The sequence below is a fragment of the Drosophila serrata genome, unplaced genomic scaffold (assembly GCF_035046125.1).
Source record: "Drosophila serrata isolate PLE 108 unplaced genomic scaffold, ASM3504612v1 contig_323, whole genome shotgun sequence".
Taxonomy (NCBI): domain Eukaryota; kingdom Metazoa; phylum Arthropoda; class Insecta; order Diptera; family Drosophilidae; genus Drosophila; species Drosophila serrata.
The window spans coordinates 20,963-39,730 of NW_028257221.1; the positions used below are offsets into that span (position 1 = coordinate 20,963).

At 43.4% G+C, this 18,768-nt stretch overlaps 1 protein-coding gene and 1 long non-coding RNA gene across 2 annotated transcripts; one reads left to right on the forward strand and one right to left on the reverse strand.

Annotated features, from left to right (window-relative positions):
- The first annotated feature begins 1,025 nt into the window (after window positions 1-1,025).
- On the forward strand, window positions 1,026-2,215 carry LOC147642948 (uncharacterized). Its single transcript, XR_015272743.1, has 2 exons — window positions 1,026-1,353; window positions 1,414-2,215. It is a non-coding gene; the product is annotated as an uncharacterized LOC147642948 (long non-coding RNA).
- Window positions 2,216-12,122: 9,907 nt separating this feature from the next.
- LOC147642949 (uncharacterized) lies at window positions 12,123-14,938 on the reverse strand. The gene is made up of 2 exons (XM_086837577.1): window positions 13,760-14,938; window positions 12,123-13,679 (listed from the first exon to the last, which is right to left on the reverse strand). The coding sequence occupies exons 1-2, from the start codon at window positions 14,936-14,938 to the stop codon at window positions 12,123-12,125; spliced, it is 2,736 nt and encodes a 911-aa protein (XP_086693703.1).
- Window positions 14,939-18,768: the final 3,830 nt, after the last annotated feature.

Consider the following 18,768-nt stretch of genomic DNA (forward strand, 5'->3'; position numbering starts at 1 on the left):
CAAAGGAATTATTTTAATTTCTCCATCAATCTCCCCAAGTTCTTTCACAAACAAGTGTGAATCGTATTTGGATAGATTGTGGAAGAAAACAGGTATAAAATCTCCTGTCTTATATTTAAGGTTGCACTCACTATGTGCTGCACCTCGAAATTGCCCAGTAAAATGGCAGTGATCCCTGACTCTATCGCTAAATAAAATTCCCTTACATATGTGACAATTGAGGGCCTCGTCAAAATCATATGAATCCTGTGCACTCATTTGAAGTGGTACTACATAATTCATGTAGTTTTGGTAAATAGCGGACAAATCGGATGTTAAACTATCTACAAAAGTGCGCCCGACATTTAATCCGGTCTTAGATACAAATTTTTCTAAAGAGGGGTCGAATGAACATTTTATATAATATGCAAATGCTATCGGGACATGCTTATTTACTAATTGCGTTTTTTCACTTACATCTATTGTTGTGGGCTCAAGTATGCATTCGAAGTCTGCATACACAGCGAAGGGCACCTCCAGCTGGCGATGGACACTCATAAATTTGACCTCATTTACCCCTTCCTTAGGCTGTTGAGTCACAATGTTGCTGCATCTTTCAGAGTGCCTGTGAGCCCTTTCCTCACTCGTTGAAAAGGATAGGCACTTGTTGCAGAACCATCGCCTATTTCCTTTTTTTCCTAACTGTGAAGATAGGAGGCTGGAATTTAACAATTAAAAATTGAGTTAGTCAATTATCATCATACCATATCTATACTATTATATAAAGAGGAAAGGTGAGTTTGTTTGTTTGTTTGTATGAATTGAATAGGCTCCGAAAGTACTTGGCAGATTAGAAAAATTATTTCACTGTTGGAAAGCTTCATCATTCCTGAGTGACATAGGCTATATTTCATTTAAAAAAAAAAAATAGGCATCCTTACTAAAATTACGATAACGTAATCCAAGGTGTTAAAAAAATATAAAAAAACTACCTAACATCTACCGCCCTCTACAGGCAGCCAAAGCATTTCCTGTCAAACATTCAAAACATATTGAAATAAGGAATTGGAGATAAAAATTTTATTTTTTTGTTCAGGTTCAGTAAGAAACGAAGTCATGCCACCCAAGAAGTCGAGTTTGGGTCGTCGTAATCGTAATACAGAAGCAAAAAGACGTAAGATTACGAATATAACTGACGAAGAACGGGCCTCCATCCGAGAGACTGAGCGGCTGAGAGCAATGCAGATGCACAAGGAAGAATCAGCAGAAAGACGAGCAGATAGGCTTGAGAGAAAACGATTAAGAGTTAGACAGTCGCGTTCTGCAGCAATCGATTTGATTCACTCTCAAAATAATGAACGCGACAGGGCAAGGGTAGTTGAAGCGCGTTTACAGCTTGCAGAAGATCAGATATAATCCAACTATTGATTACAGCTCGAATCGAATGTCGTTATTGGCCGGATGCATCAGGTCTGCATATACTGTCAGGCCTCTTTGATTGAATCAGACGAAACTTCGGTCCGAGGAATATATCCATTTGCGGGATGGTGATGCCATTGCACATTAATTGGAAGGTTCTGCTGACAGGAGTTACAGAAAATTCCTTGCATGTTGTTGAAGTTGTTGTTGTTGGCATACATTTTGGTACTGATGGTGTTGATGACGATGATGGTGATGAAGATGAAGATGAAGATGAAGATGATGATGATGATGATGATGATGATGATGATGATGATGAAGATGAAGATGAAGATGAAGATGAAGATGATGATGATGATGATGATGATGATTTTGTTTTTTGATGATTGTTTTTTGTTGATTGTTTTTTGTTGATGGTTGATTGTTTTTTGTTTTTGATTTTTATTTAATTTAATTTAATATTTTTTTTTCTGTTCTGTGCTTTTACACTTTTGTAGTTTTGCACTTTTGCACGTTTGCACTTTATACATTTTCTGTAAACTTTATAAATTTTTAATAAACTTTTAAAAATTTATTTAATTTTTCCACTCTGGATAGATCAAACCGCCAAATAGAAGTGATTCTTAGTACTCAAGTAGTCCATACGCGGACCCACGAAAATCAGAAAATGTACAGCAAACACTTGACATTTTCTTACCCTTTCCATCCTTTTTAAAGCCAGCTCCGCCTTCACTGAGAAACCGTTACAAGTGTATCCCTTTCACCCACCACCCCTATTTAGATAAGCTAATTGTATATGTCATCACACGCATTCGAACAACTCCAGATGCAATGAGTGTGGGAAAACCCCTTCCTACCATCCTTTTTCTATGGGAAAACAAATGATCTTTTCAAGTATCTCTCAAGGAAAACCACATCCATCCCTTTCTTAAGTGAGGATCGTGGGTTAACGTCCACGTGCGTGAACGTGATCGAGCAGAGCGTGGGCGTGGAATTTTCCATTTCACCCCCGTCCCTTTTTTTAAGTGAGGATTGAGGGTCAACGTCCAAGTGTGTTCGAGGATCGAGCAGAGCGTGGATTTTTCCGTTAGCACCCTTCTATAATTCCACCCCCCCGTCTCTTTTTTAAGTGAGGATTGTGGGTCAACGTCCACGTGCGTGAACGGGATCGATGCGGCCCAGGATCGCTGCGGTGCGACCTTTTCAATTGCCTCCCCCGTCCCTTTCTTTCAGTGAGGGTCGTGGGAACGTACACGTGCGCTCCGGGATCGCTCGGGATCGCTCCCCTCCCTTTCGTACTCGTATCCACATCCTTGTTGGGGCGCTTGAACACTTGTTCACAAGTGTCCTTTTACATACACTGACCCTAATTAATTGCATCTTTATTACCCCCATCCATTGACAGGTTGACAGCTAACCCTCATTAATTGCATTTTTATTACTCAAAGCAATTAAATGTTTTGACAGCTAACCCATTAATTGCATTTTTATTACCCCTTTTGCCGACATCAAAGGTCCCGAAAATCCCGTTTTTATACTACTCTTAGGAATATTAGTAAGGATACGAGTGTTTAAGTCTTGCAATCAGTAGGTAAAAAAGAGTTCAACGATATAAAACCAAAAAATAATCAAATGCCGAAGTCCAAACAAAAACTGTTCAAGCCAAGTTTCAAACCGAAACCAAAATTTTTTCATTGCGGTAAGGCATGTCATTTAAAGAAGGATTATTTCTTTTTGAAAAGGCAGCCAAATCAGAATTTTAATGAAAACAATAGAAAGGAAGGGCAGGGTCAGTTGGCAAAAGCAGCACGCAGGGGAGGACGGCATGGTCAGGGTCGTCGATCTTAGACGGAGCGATGGAGCCATCTTCCGGAGGGCGATTCACAAGCTGGCGCCGCTTCCAGGATGTTGAAGCCGTGGAGGCGTTCAACGGGGCCGGTGTTGGCTGAATTCATAATTTTTGAAGTCTAGTTTAGTTAGTTTAGGGCGAAGGCGAGAGCGCAATAAAGCTCTCTCGCGCTCTTCGCGAATTCGCCTCGCCTTCGCCAACCTTAGCATAAGCTAGGCTAAGCTAGAAAGTATAGTTATTCGCATTTTTTGAACTCGAAGCGACGCACCAATTTTTTTTCGTTCGTGCCAAGTCTGCCACCACATCTCGGTTTTCGTTAATTTTAATTTTAATAAACTAATTAAAAAATTCATAAATTATTAGCATCCACATACATTAAATATTCTGACTCCTTACTCGGGTCAAAATCTTGAAGATATTTGTGGTTTGCTTTGGTATATCTATGACTACTTTGAACAAGTCCCCCTCGAATTCCAGATTGAATATATGTTATCATATCAATATCAGTCAGTAATTCGAGGGATATTCCTGTAGTTTTCAACATCGCATCCCATGACAAGCCTGGAGTTGTATAATAATGGGCAGGATCGAGTTGGTAGATATTTGAACAAATAGCCCTAAAGTTCTGAAAAACGTCTGTGAGCAACAAAACATCTGTCTTTAAGTAGAGTTCCAAATAATCTCTAAGTGTTTGACTTTGAAGTGACTCTAAACCTGAACGGCATGAAGATAATCAGCTTCAGAGCATTCGGAGTCTGTTAGTTTACTATAAAAATTTTCTCTAGGTGGGAGAGAGATTTCTAATAATTTTTTATCAGAATCCAAGTATTCATATGGGAATACACCTTTCCTACGAAATAGGGAGAAATCTTTTATGTCTGGAAATTGATTTCGAAGAACTTTGAAATCCCCTTCATTTAAATTTCCTGCAAGTTTGTCTAGGCTAGAGGGCATGAAGCGAATGGTATCTAAAAATCTAATTTCCATCTTATTTTTCCCTAATGGAATATATTTTGAAATGGAAATATACAATTCCTTATTCAAAATTTATTTTTGAAGCTGTAAGGAAACTGAAGACTCTTTCAATATGAGGGAGTAGCGCCTGGCCCGCTTCATTCAAAAATTCACCAGGAATCCTTAGAGCTGCTCCCTCATTCGTAAACATATATTGAAGGATACGTCCCTTGTATCCATCAATAATTTGCTTTACTTGTCCATCTAGGGGTCGGGTAGCAAAATATTTGTGCTGTTCTGTGCGAACATGGTGATGCCATTGCACATTAATGGGAAGGTTCTGCTGACAGGAGTTACAGAAAATTCCTTGCATGTTGTTGTAGTTGATGTTGTTGGCATACATTTTGGTGATGATGATGGTGATGAAGATGAAGATGAAGATGAAGATGAAGATGAAGATGAAGATGAAGATGAAGATGAAGATGAAGATGAAGATGAAGATGAAGATGAAGATGAAGATGAAGATGAAGATGAAGATGAATATGATGATGATGATGATGATGATGATGATGATGATGATGATGATGATGATGATGATGAATGATGTGATGATTTTGTTTTTTGTTGATTGTTGATTGTTTTTTATTTAATTTAATTTTATTTATTTATTTATTTTTCTTTTTTTTCTGTTCGGTGCTTTTACACTTTTGGAGTTTTATAGTTTTGCACTTTTGCACTTTTACACTTTTGCACGTTTGAACTTTATAAATTTTCTGTAAACTTTATAAATTTTTAATAAACTTTTAAAAATTTAGTTAATTTTTCCACTCTGGATAGATCAAACCGCCAACTAGAAGTGATTCTTAGTACTCAACTAGTCCATACGCGGACCCACGAAAATCAGAAAATGTATAGCAAACACTTGACATTTTCTTACCCTTTCCATCCTTTTTGAAGCCAGCTCCGCCTTCACTGAGAAACCGTTACAAGTGTATCCCTTTCATCCGCCACCCCTATTTAGATAAGCTAATTGTATATTTCATCACACACATTCGAACAACTCCAGATGCAATGAGTGTGGGAAAACCCCTTCCTCTCATCCGTTTTCAAGGAGGGAATTGTGTGTTTCTCTCCTTCTATGGGAAAACAAATGACCTTTTTTAAGTGAGGATCGTGGGTGAACGTCCACGTGCGCTCCGGGATCGAGCAGAGCGTGGGCGTGGAATTTTCCGTTAGCACCCTTCTTCCATTCCACCGCCATCCCATTTTTAAGTGAGGATTGAGGGTCAACGTCCAAGTGTGCTCGAGGATCGAGCAGAGCGTGAATTTTTCCTTTAGCACCCTTCTACAATTCCACCCCCGTCCCTTTTTTAAGTGAAGATTGTGGGTCAACGTCCACGTGCGTGAACGGGATCGATGCGGCCCAGGATCGCTGCGGTGCGACCTTTTCAATTGCCTCCCCCGTCCCTTTCTTTAAGTGAGAGTCGTGGGAATGTACACGTGCGTTTCGGGATCGCTCGGGATCGCTCCCCTCCCTTTCGCACTCGTATCAACATCCTTGTTGGGGCGCTTGAACACTTGTTCACAAGTGTCCTTTTACATACACTGACCCTAATTAATTGCATCTTTATTACCCCATCTATTGACAGGTTGACAGCTAACCCTCATTAATTGCATTTTTATTACTCAAAGCAATTAAATGTTTTGACAGCTAACTCATTAATTGCGTTTTTATTACCCCTTTTGCCGACATCAAAGGTCCCGAAAATCCCGTTTCCCTACTACTTATATATATACATATGTACATGAACATGTACCCTGCAGTACCGCGTGTCATCAATAGCCACTGTCATCAACCCGTCATCAACGCGCCGACTGCGACTTCTATAGAGTCGACGCTCTGCCGACTGCGACTTCTACCGAGTCGACGCTCTGCCGGCTGCGACTTCTATAAAGTCGACGCTCTGCCGACTGCGACTTGTACGGAGCCTATGCTCTAATGCTGCCATGGTGATTGCCTATCTCACTGCCTCACTCACTCTTCAAATGAGTGAGATGAGCCAAAAGCAAATAAGTTAACAATTAAAATCGAACCAACTGTTTCGCACCCTAGAAATTTAGCATTTTTATGTGTATAATATATTATCATTAACAATTATAATGATGGTATTAGGAATAAATATTCTTTAAATATAAAACGCGAATGAAAAAATAATTGCATATCGAACAAAATTGTTTGAGCTGCAATAACATTTTAAGTAACTTGTTGCCTCGTCGGATATATCCTTTATACCCTGTTTACAAGGAAGCAAAACACTCGGACACAAGATAGCCAAACGGGACTTTGTGAAACGAAACGAACATTAAGAGAAAAAAAACGGACTTGAGGATCCGTTTTTCCGGATCGTGGTTCGTTTTGTTGTTGGAGGCACAGTCCTTTTTTTTCTATTGCTTATTCGTGTTTTCACTTGCAGTTAAACAGTGAACTAAGTGAGAAGTGTGCGCACTGCGCAGGCCAAATTAAAAAAAAATTTTACATACATATGTATATAAATATTCTGTTTAGTTTTCAATAATTGAAATTATATATCAGGTGAGTTTTTATGTAAAGATTTAAAAAAAGTTTACTTTCGTATCAATTCTGTCTTCTATTTTGAGTACATCTTCCCGTCCTCCCACTTCGTGTCTGCATGCAGCTATTGTGATACATCGATGGTGCGAAGTGTAAGAAAAGGCTTCGAGACCATAAGAAGTTCTACTCTGCACTCTTAGGTAATTATGTATTTTTTTTTTTAGATTTTGATATCAATTTATTTTCCAAATTTTCCTTTTCAGATGCAATAAGTCAAGTTGATGCAACGGAGCCACTTGCCAACCGTTTAACTAAAAGCCTTCCTTGCGCAAAAAATTTGGAGGCGCAACATAAAAAAAGGAAAAGGGATGAAGATGTGTTAGAATGTGGTCCGAGCGTTTTTCAATACATTAATATTTAATTTTTAATGTTAATTATTATAATTATTATTATTGTATTATTATTTTTTAAAATGTATTTTGTATTATTATAAGAAATATTTTTAATTTGATTATTTGTATTTTTTTATGTATAATTTTAATTTTATTATGTTAGTTTTTAAGAGGATATAATAAAAATGAATGAATTGAAATATGAAATCCCTTATTTATGTTTTTTAATTAATTTATTATTGATGACACATCGATGAATTGTTGATGAAACATCGATGAATACATCGATGAATTGATGATGAATCATCGATTTATTGTTGATGAATTTCTATTGATGACAGCCTAGGACATGCCCATGTTAAATTCATCAACAGTTTGTATGGGCTGTCATCGATGAATCATCAACAGCACCCCCTTCGCTGTTGATGAAACGTTGATGAATTACTGATGACAGGTACTGCAGGGAAGGGAAGCATGTGTGTATGCGTGTATGCATATGTGTGTGTATTTGTGTGTGCGCATATTTAAATTCTATTGACTTTGGTTAGGTTTCCATATGTCAAAAAATATGATGCAATCATGCACCAACACGTACATATGTACGAAATATTATCTGTTAATTTAAATTTAAAAAAATAAAAAAAATAAGATTATGTGTGCCAAGACTTTTGTTTCACGAAATTTGTTCTGTTTTTGTTTAAATTTAAATAGTTTTTAATACGTTAACGAAAAAACCAAACAAATGTTGCCTTTAAATAAACAAATGTTTAATTTAACTATGTTAAAAAAATAGACCTTTTAAAATTTCTTAAAAGCCTGGAAATGGCACTTAAAGTTTAAATTTGCAACTGTGCCAACAGTTTAGTGCGTCACTGTATATGTACTTTATGTAAATGCTAAGTGTACATATTTTTATATAAATATATGTATGCAAATATGAATCTAATAAAATACAAATAAAAAACAAATACAAATAGAAAAAAATGTGTTTTTTTCAAGGCCTCTAAAAAAGTAAAAATGCACCCCAAAATCAAAAAAATATATTCTTATATCTCGGGCCAGTTTTCTTAATTCAAAAAAGCTTGCCCTTAAATTTAGAAAAAAAATTCTTATTTCAGTGGTCAAATAACCCTAAAACTAAGAAAAATCTTTCTAAATTTAAGAAAAATGTACCTTTAATTTTTAGAAACATTTTCACATATTTAGGGCAAATCGACCTAAAAACAAGGACATTTTTTCTACATTTAAGAAAAATCGCCTTAGATTTGAGGAAGTTTCTTTCCCGAATTTAGGGCAAATTTTTTCTTAAATTGAGGACGACTCGCCTTTGAATCCATTTTTAGGGCGAATTTCTAAATCTACAGGCAAAAAGTGTACATTTTAGGGCGATTTCGGGTTACAATTTGTATGAGTGGAGTGGAATCTAAGCTTGAAATTAATAGTTAGTTATATATTTAAGAACTCTTTTAAGGCATTGCCATAGTTCCTAATTGTTGTTGTTTGTATATCTGCTTAGAGTACTTATTGAAGTACTTAAATCGGGTCACATTACATTATATATGTACATCAAACAACCATTTAAATTTCTACACGGTGCATCAAATAATTCTTTTGATTGCAGAGCCGTATAGTCCAACTTGCTTATGAGGTGAGTACTAACTGAATTACAATCTTCCATATTAAATTTTCTCAATACATTTTTAATATATGCTGACTGACTAAAACAAACCTCTCCATCAGTTCTATCAATTTTTATGCCAATAAAGTGTCTAATTTGCAGTAAATCGGTCATTTGAAACTTATCATGAAGGTAAGATTTAAATTTTGACATTGTATCAGATTTATTGGTCGTCAGCCGATAGGGTGCACAGGGGGATAAACGGATGACTTCGTCATCTGCCGTAACTGTGTACACCATCGGTAGTGCGACTATACTCTCCAAGCGAGGGCGGCTGGAAGAAGGTCACCAGTCGAGGCTCGACCGGGGATGCTGACCAATTGTAGTCGGGCGGACTTAGGCAGTCTTTAATCAGCCTCCCCTCAAGTCAGGTGTGTGATGCGACCCGTGCACACTGACTTCCAGGTTCGCAGCTGAGGGGTAAAGCCAGATGCGTTTGCACGGAGCCTTCCCAGGGCCAGGCAATCCTGGGTCGTAAGTGGCCTTGCCGCAGCTTTGGGGCGAAGCTGCGGTCGACCCTTATTCAAAGCCCCAAACACCCTCTGGCCCGCTGCGTTTGCCAGGACGAGCAAAGCGAGCGTTCATGATTGAAAATGAATTCTTCAATCCGAGCTTTGGAACTCCCGGGGGAGGATTAACCCCAAAAACTGTCAACGAAGGACGAGAAGGAGATGCTGAGGCCGAGACTGGTCGCTGCATCTCACATTGTATCGGAGACCGACGGAGAAGAGTCGCAATCCAAGGGGTGAGCGAGTAGCACTCCCCAATCGAAACACACAGGTGGGGCTCAGCTGAGCACCACCTCAGAGATAGCGAAAATGTCTCACCATCAGAGACGAGCGAGGGTCAACAGAGCCCGCTTCGTTCTCGGCAAGATAGCCAAGAATGAGGCTAAGGGCAAAACTGACCCTCGGGATGCCGAGGACAAGGCCAAATTCCTTGCGGAGATCGCGGAATATGAGCAGTATAAAGCGGCAAACCCGGCGGCGTTCCAGCACTCGAAGGCAAAGCGAATTCGCTCACAGGAAGTGAGCGAAAGCGCACCTAAGAGAGCGAAGGACCCACAGGGTAAGCCGCGTGCGACTAACTTTGTCAGCCAGGCAAAGAAGTTTAGCGAGGTGGCCAGAGACAGTCTGGCTATGGCACTGGTGGACGAGCTCCATGACGACGGACGCCTGCTGTCGGAGAAGTGGGAGGAGATCGAGGCCAAGTTGGCCGACATGGTGACCGACAGGTTGGTCAGCATGCCGACCGGCCCCATCCCCTCCTTCGACTCCTCAGACGTGGTCAGAGGGCACCGGCTCATCAGGTGCGACGACGGGTTCTCCCGAAGCTTCCTGGCGGAGTGTGTGGCTAAGATTAGCGACACATGGGCTGGCCTTAAGATTAGGCTAGTCCACGCCAGGGAGATCCCAAGGAGACCCAGAGCTCGCATCTGGTTACCAAAGGGGCAAACTGACCATGCAAGGGTGATTGCCTGTCTGAGGGCCCAGAACCCAGACGTTCATACAGAGAACTAGACCATCCTCAGAGCAGAGCAGGAGATGAAGGCGAGCCAGCGTTTCCTCCTGCTGATAAACCAGCGCTGTCTGCCTCAGCTGGAGGCCAATAACCGCAAGGTCCGGTACGGCATCAGGAATGCCAAGATTAAGGTCTTCTTGGCCGAGCCGGACGAGATTCTGGAGGAGGTCGATGACACCAACAAATTGTTGGACGACATGGTCATCGACGACAAATCTCCTGACGCCATCCCCACCAATATCTATGTCGAGAATCGTGCAGATTAATCTGAAGCGCAGCTCGCACGCTTCAGCTAATCTCACGATCCTTCTAAGGGAGAGGGATATCGACATCGGTCTGATACAGGAGCCTTGGACCAGGGACGGGAAAGTCGCTGGACTGAGAATCCAAGGATACACACTACTGTGCACAAACTCGAATGGTAGGTCGACAGCTTGCATTGTAATTAAGAATCATTTTAATGCTTTTCTCTGTCCCAATCTCAGCACACCTGACCCAGCAGTGGCCAGATTCGTGGCGGCGGATGGGCTCGGAGCCGGCCCCGCCTGAGCCGGTAGTCAAGCTGCTGCAATGGGCGGAAGTGATGAAGACGACCCTGGAGCTCGGGTGTGAGGCGAATGCGAAGCACATGCTCTGGGGGAGATCGGAGACTAACGAAAGAGGTGAGTCACTCTTTGACAATATTATATGTAGGAACGTAACGATATGCAATAAGGGTAACACCCCGACCTTTATCTTTCCGAGCACGGAAAATGTTCAAGGTTGGGAAGAGGTGTTAGACCTCACATTACATATAAAACAAAATAATTACAGGGTCGAGAACTGGAGGGTATCAACAGAACACTCCTTCTCAGACCATAGATACATTTTTTTTGAAATAACGACACCAGTTAAGAAACAGGTGCCAAGAAGAAACCCCGTAAGACGGATTGGAAAAATTTCAGCGAAATTATCCGATCTAAAGTAAACGGCAGGAGGATCAAGACAATATCCACTGCAAAGGCACTCGACAAGGAGGTTGAGGACCAAGCAAATATTCTAAACAACGCCTTCAAAGAGACTTGTAAGCTAACATTCTCGAAGAAGCAATACCCACCGTGGTGGACAAAGGAATTAAGCGAGCTCAGGAAGAGCGCGAGAAAGTCCTTTAACCACAGCTATGTAACCCGGGATTGGGGAACATACAAAGAGGCACAAAAAATTTACAAGAAGGCAGTATACAAGGCCAAGAAAGAGTCCTGGCAAAACTACTGCGAGTCACTGGAAGGCATACAGGACACGGCGAGAGTAAGCAAAATCCTCGCCAAAGGGCACATAAGCCCTACCCTGATCAACAGGGCAGATGGCTCTGCTACGACGACAATTGAGGAGTCACTAGAGCTACTAGTTGACACCCACTTCCCAGGAAGCCTAAGAGTGAGCTCGGAACTCGAGGAGGGAACGAGCTCTCAAATGGATACACCTACGAAAGACATCATTACCACTGAGCGAATCCAGTGGGCAATAGATTCTTTCGAGAAGTATAAAAGCCCGGGCCCAGACGGCTTAATACCGGCAATGCTACAATCAGCTAAGTCAGCTGAGTGGTGCCGTACTGGCCGTCAAGTTGTTGAAATGGTTAACCGCGGCCAGGTGGATAAATGACCTCCCAATCCAGACCTTTTTATGGACGGAAGCTACAATTCTTCTGCATTGGCTACACGGGGACGTCAATAGATGGAAGACTTTCGTCGCTAACAGGGTCGCCTTTATTCTGGATCATTTCCGCAACTCCATGCGCGCGGATTTTATCGCCCCCGCCACCTGGGTCCTCTTGTCTTCCGTCTCTTCTATCGAATGTCCTCCGGAAAGAATGTCGTCCACGTATATCTCATGCATCAACACCTCTTCCGCTTTAGGAAATGAACGCCGTTCATCCCTCGCTAGCTGTTGAATGACCCTGATGACCGTAAAGGGCGCAGAAGCCGTTCCGAACGTTAGCGTCGACAATGCATAAACGTGGATCGATCCATCCGCCGCCCTCCAAAAAATCCGCTGATATTGGGCGTCTTCCGGGTGCACATCAATGCAGCGATACATTTTTTGTATATCCGCCGTGAAAACGAAACGATATTTCCGCCAATTGAGTATGACTGCCGACATGTCGTTTTGCAGTGTAGGCCCGGTCCACAGAATATCGTTTAACGACCTTCCGTTGCCTGTCCTTGAGGAGGCGTCGAAGACGATTCGCTGTTTTGCCGACTGAGGCTCCTTCTTGAAGACAGCGTGATGTGGGAGTACACAAGAGGTTACATGCATATTAGTGGAAGTATTCTTTACTGAACTACTTTCACTGCCCACAGCCGGCGCTATTTGCTCGAGCGCGAAGTATTCCTCGATCTCATCCACATATTTGCTCCACCGGTCTGGACTGCTGGACAGGCGTCTTTCCAATTGTAGGAACCGATTAAGCGCCATTTGCTGAGATCTTCCTAGGACCATGGCTGGGTCCCGATAGGTTTTAAAGGGCAACCGCACTATATAGCGGCCATCCCCTCGACGTACGTAAGTCTTCTGAAAGAAGGCCTCGCACCAGAGGTCCCCCTCCGATAACGAAGGGCGTTCTGGAACTGACTCTACCTCACAGAAGCGCTTCAGCCATGCCTCGGTGTCCAAAAGCACTCGATGACAGCGCAACTGGGTTGATTCCCACACGCCTTCTGCACGTCCAGATAGAATCCATCCGAAGTGCGTATTCTGAGCTAAGGGCTCGCCGGGCAGTCCGATCCTGGTGTCTGGCAACATTATTTGCGCCAACATGTCCACTCCTAGAATGAGGTCGACTCGCTTCGACCGGGAGTAGTGAGGATCTGCCAACGAGAGCCCTCGAATATGATCCCAACGCTGTGGCGTGAAGCTAAGACTCGGCAGGCAGGAAGTAACCGAAGGGAGAACGTATGCTGAATCGACCTCTAAAGAAAAAGTTGGGTTAATAATACTGCCGATTTCAAAATTGACTGTATACTTGCAACGACGACCAACCCCGGGGCCGACCCCAAAAATGGACGCTCGGGTACTGGCCCGCGTCAGATGCAGGGACTGTACGACGTGCTCAGATACTATAGTCGCCTCAGATCCTTGATCAATGAGAGCATTAATGATGGCTTGCAGCCCGTTGACCGGATTTCGCACGGTGATACGAGCAGTGGGAGAAGTACGCTCCTCGAAGAAACATTCGGTGACGTTGCCGAATGGCATCTGTAAGATGCGCTTGGGTTTTGACTCGAAATTGACCGCCGGCTCTGCTGAGATATGTTCTCCGTGGCTGTGGGTGCACTAAGATGCGGCGTTGAAGGCCGGCCCGGCTGAGCCATTACTGAGAAGTGCAACAGAGTGTGATGGCGCTGCCCACATACTTGGCAGCTCTTGTTGCTGGTGCAGCGCGGCAGCGCATGTGACTTGCTCAAGCAAATAATACATAATTTCGCTCTGCTCACTATATCCTTTCTCTGATAGCAGTCCAAGGCCAGAAAGGCTGTGCAACGACGCAGAATATGGTCGCCCCCACAGTGGTAACAGGCGCTATTCGCCCGTCCAAAGCGCTCCAGTGCATTATGCACGCGCACTCGTTTGCTAGGGTCGGTGGATCCTGGGCCAATATTGGAGTCGTACGACGAGCTTCGGTTCTCAATCGCATCCATTATGATCAGCCGATCATTCAAAAATGATTCCAATTCCTTGTAGGCCGGAACGGCGGCGCCGCTTCCTTGATGATGCTCCCAAGCGTTATGGGTCTCCTTGGGCAGCTTCGATGCTACGTAATGCGCCAACCAGTGCTGCGATTCCCCGTCCAAGGCTTGAACGCGGCGGAATGCAGCCAGGCAAGCATTGACCGTGCTTAACATCGATCTTATTAATTCTGTACTATCTCTTTGCAACCTGGGCAAAGCGTAGATAGCGTTCATGTGGTGAGAAAAGACTAGACGAGGATTATTATACCTTTTAATCATCATTCCCCACGCCACGGCGTAGTTTGACTCCATGAGCTGCATTTGTCGTATGTCATTATCGCGCCCTAGTGGCAACGACTCTTTGAGAAAGTGTAACCTTTGAACATTACTCAAATTGTTGTTGTTGTGTATGAGGCTCATGAAGGCGTCATAATATCCTGGCCAGCTCACACACTCACCGGAGAACTTGGGAACTGCCATCTGTGGCATGTTCAGTCGCACTTCCGGGTCGGCGCCCCCACCTGTTGGGGGCGGCGGTCCCGGAATCTCGGATCCAAGTTTGTCCAAGTCCTCCGCGATGGCGCAATAGGCGTCCATATAGCGCTCCTCGAATTCCGACAGGAAACTTTTCCCGGCATAGCTTGAGCCCGCAAACCCTTCTAGATTCACGATCACGGAATCCGTCTCCCGAAACGCGTTCCTAATTTCTTCCACTTGTTCCAGACGCTTCTTTAGATAAATTCTTGTTTTCCTTGATTGCGAATCCTTCTTAAAATTCTGCAAGACCGATTTGAGAGATTGGTAACAATTTGCCTGCAAATTTGTTAACTGCTCCAAAGTCGGAGCCTCCGAGTCAGATTTCATGCTGCCGAACGTAAAACAAACTTAGCGGAACTCACCAACCCAAAAATCATGTAATTTGAAAATTCGGTGAATTCTTGTCTCGCACGCAACTTGTCCACCTACTCCGTTTACACACAAGATTCCACCCTCCAGAAGCAGCGAAAACAAAGAAGAAGCGTCTCGAAAGTTCCGTGACCTGCAGCTGCGGCGCCTATGTATCGTCGTTTCCTTTCCCGTGTTTCGAGAAGCCGGGCCAGAAGAAAATCGTCTCGACAATTCCGAAAACCGCCGTTGTTGCGCCTATGTATCGCTTTCCTCTTTTCATGCAATTTGCCGAGCCGACTTGCAAACTTAACGCGGCCGCGATCTAACGGAATCTATTTACACACCAAATTGCCAACTTTAACGTTTTAACTTGCAGGTTCCCCTCATGGGCCACCATGAATAGTTGTGTCCCCCTGTTTTATTAGCAAGAGATCATTGTAAGAGCGGTTCCCAGGCAAGATCAAACACTCAACGAATAAATTCAATATTTAATTTAACATTCTATATACAGGCGTGTGTGTTGTAATAGTACAGCGTTAGATCGGCGGCGTGCGTTCCTCGACGTTCGCAAATGCAGACTGTTCTTATTCTCTCATCCCTTCTCCCTCGTATGCACTATCCAACACCGAGCGAGCGACCAGCTCATCGCCGCTCTCCCGCACAATGGGACAAGCGACCAAACCAAACAGATAGTATTTGCAAATGGCTAAAAGCCATTTACGAAGCTTGTTTAAGACTGACACACGTCCCACTGCTGTGGAGAGAGGCTAAAGTCATTTTTACACCGAAACCGGGCAGAAGGGGGCACATCCTAGCAAAGGATTGTAGACCGATAAGTCTCACAGGGGAAAATCAACGGAAACAGCGCTACACGTAGTTGTACATCATGTCGAGAACACATTACAACACAAACAATACACGATGGCAGCCTTCCTAGACATCGAAGGCGCGTTCAATAACGTGAACCCCGACTCTATCCTGGGCTCCCTCAACTTGCTAGGTATTGAGAGAGGCATCAGAGAGTGGATCGGGGTCATGCTTAAGAGCAGGACGATCACAGCCGAACTGAGTGGCACTCACCTCATGCGGACTATGAAGAGAGGCACACCTCAGGGCGGGGTACTATCGCCACTACTCTGGCTCACAAATATGAACGCCATATTGACAGATCTCAATACGGGTGGAGTCAAAGCAGTTGCATACGCGGACGACGTAGTACTGCTAGTATCAGGACCATACCCTGACGTTATTAGCGAAATAATGACGGGTGCGCTAGGTCGTTTAAACAAATGGGCAGAAACCTGCGGACTAGGTATCAACCCCACTAAAACGAAACTTATGCTCTTCACACAATGAACTAAGATACCACCCTTCAACATGCCCATCATTAGCGGCATGGAGCTAAAACTATCGGAGCGAGCGAAGTATCTAGGAGTTATTCTGGATAAAAAGCTCTCATGGAAAGATAACATTGCAGAAAGAGTAAGGAAAGCAAACATTGCATTCTACTCCTGCAGGAAAATGTTTGGGAACAAATGGGGACTGCACCCAAAGATAATTTTATGGCTCTACACTGCAGTGGTACGGCCAATTCTAACATACGGAGCCCTAGTATGGTGGCCGGCACTAACTAGGGCTTACAACAGAACGAAGCTGACATGGATGCAACGGGCAGCGAGTGCGGTGGCAGTGGGTGCAATGCGCTCATGCCCCGCGGCTACTCTCAACGCTATACTAGGTATAATGCCGATAGAGCTGTTTGTGAAGGACACTGCGGCACAGAGCGCAGTAAGACTGAAGGCGAGCAATTGCTGGAGGGACTACGGCGCCGCGCACGGCAAGATCCGTGGAAACAGCGTCATTAACACAGACGTTAGGACCGACTACATGATCGCGGAAATGAAATTCGGGAACGCATTCTCGGCATCATACCCATCAAGGGATGACTGGAGTAGGGGCAGAGTAGTAGTGGAGAACGAGGTGTCCCTCTACACCGATGGCTCAAAAATGAGCTGCGGCATAGGGGCTGGGATCTTCGCTGAAAATTGGAGAATTGAAAAGACTTTCAATCTCTCAAACTCGGCGACGGTCTTTCAGGCTCAGTTACTAGCCATAAGTCGAACTTTCCTTAAGGCAGGACCTCAGGGGCAAAAGAGTTCGAATCTACTCGGATAACTAAGCAGCTATAAGATCCCTATCTGCCGTGAAAACGAACTCACGACTAGTGGCAGAATGCAAGAAGGCCCTTAAAAGACTTGCCGACAAAAATAAGGTACAAGTAACATGGGTACCGGGACACAACGAGATCCCAGGTAATGAGAAGGCAGACGAACTAGCCCGTGCAGGCTCGGCGGGGCTAAGTTCTGACTTCGAATTACCAATCTCCCTAAACGCGATCCAGACAAGGATCCATGACCATTTTAGACAGATAGCTAATAAAGAATGGCAAAGGAAGAGCGATCACAGAAGGTCAAGGGAATGTTGGCCGAGGTACGACAAGAAACGAACCAGGGAACTGCTATCCAACAGCAAGCGGGATATCAGCAGGTTCACGGCACTCACCACGGGACATTGGGCGATCGGTTCGCACGCAATGAAGTTGGGACTGCCATACAACGCAACCTGTAGAAGCTGTAAGCAACCTACAGAACAAGAGACACCGGAACATCTGCTCTGCTTCTGTCCAGCGCTAAACCACAACAGATTCCGCCTTTTCGGTGCCTACCAGATGGAGTCACTGAGAAACATAGGAAAGCTAAAAGTTTCAGCAATCCTAGGTTTCCTTTCTGACTCTGGATGGTACTGATAGTGAATAACAACAAAAAACAGAGGGAATGGAACAAAAAGGAGCTTAGCTCTAATTGGAGGACCCAGCAAAGGGCCTCACCACTGTAACCTACCTACCTACCCATCAGATTTATTTGTTGCAAGTACTATATCACCCACATATAACAAGATATATATATTTCTCGAAATATCTCCCTTATCCAGAATGTAAATACACCGATCAGCTCCTAAGTTTTGAAATCCAACATCCTTCAACACATTTTCACAAACTTCGAACCAACATCTAGCAGCTCGCTTAATGGGGCCCATCCACAGTAGAACATGTATATTGGGAACATGTATATATCGCTGAGCGATCCAAGCTATTACATACATATATACACACGCCCGCATAAGGGCAAGTAATTACTTGTAATTTTTTTTAGTCTCCTCTTTGTGCCTAGAGCGTGTACAAGCACCTGCACTTATACATTCCACAGCCGAACAGTGCCGACGAGACAAAATCCGCCACCTACAATTTTAAGGAAATTTCGTGAACCAAGAATTTAAAATTATTCGAATTTTATTTATCCTATTTTCATTTAGATGAAAGAAATACAAATTTACACACATACCTCCATACATACAAGCTTCGCGCTATTCTGCGCTGAGCATCGATTTCCACAATCTACATACATACATATATTGGGCAAGCTTCGCACTATTCTGAGCTGAGCAGCCAAACTCAAACTCAAACGAGAGTGGTTCTTTTTTTAATTGTCTTCGATTTAACCGCCGCAACGGCTGTGTTGTTGTTGCCCTTAAGTTCTTTTGGCCCCTCACTCATCACTGCTTTGCCGACGGCTTATCCCAGTGAGCTCTTCTCCGCGACCAAAAGCGGATGTTTGTTTTTTAAATTCTACCTTCCTAGCGTTTAAATAATTAAACATCTGCGCTCATAGTTGAACATTCATTAATAGATCCAGAATTTGAATTTAATTAATAAATTTAAGTTAATTAATTTTAAATTCAATCTATTC

Excerpts from the sequence above, each read along its gene's own strand:
- LOC147642949 (XM_086837577.1), bottom strand. The coding sequence starts at position 14,938 with ATGAAATCTGACTCGGAGGCTCCGACTTTGGAGCAGTTAACAAATTTG. Across the intron at positions 13,680-13,759 it reads CCAGCAACAAGAGCTGCCAA|TGCACCCACAGCCACGGAGA; the intron begins GTATGTGGGCAG and ends GCCGCATCTTAG.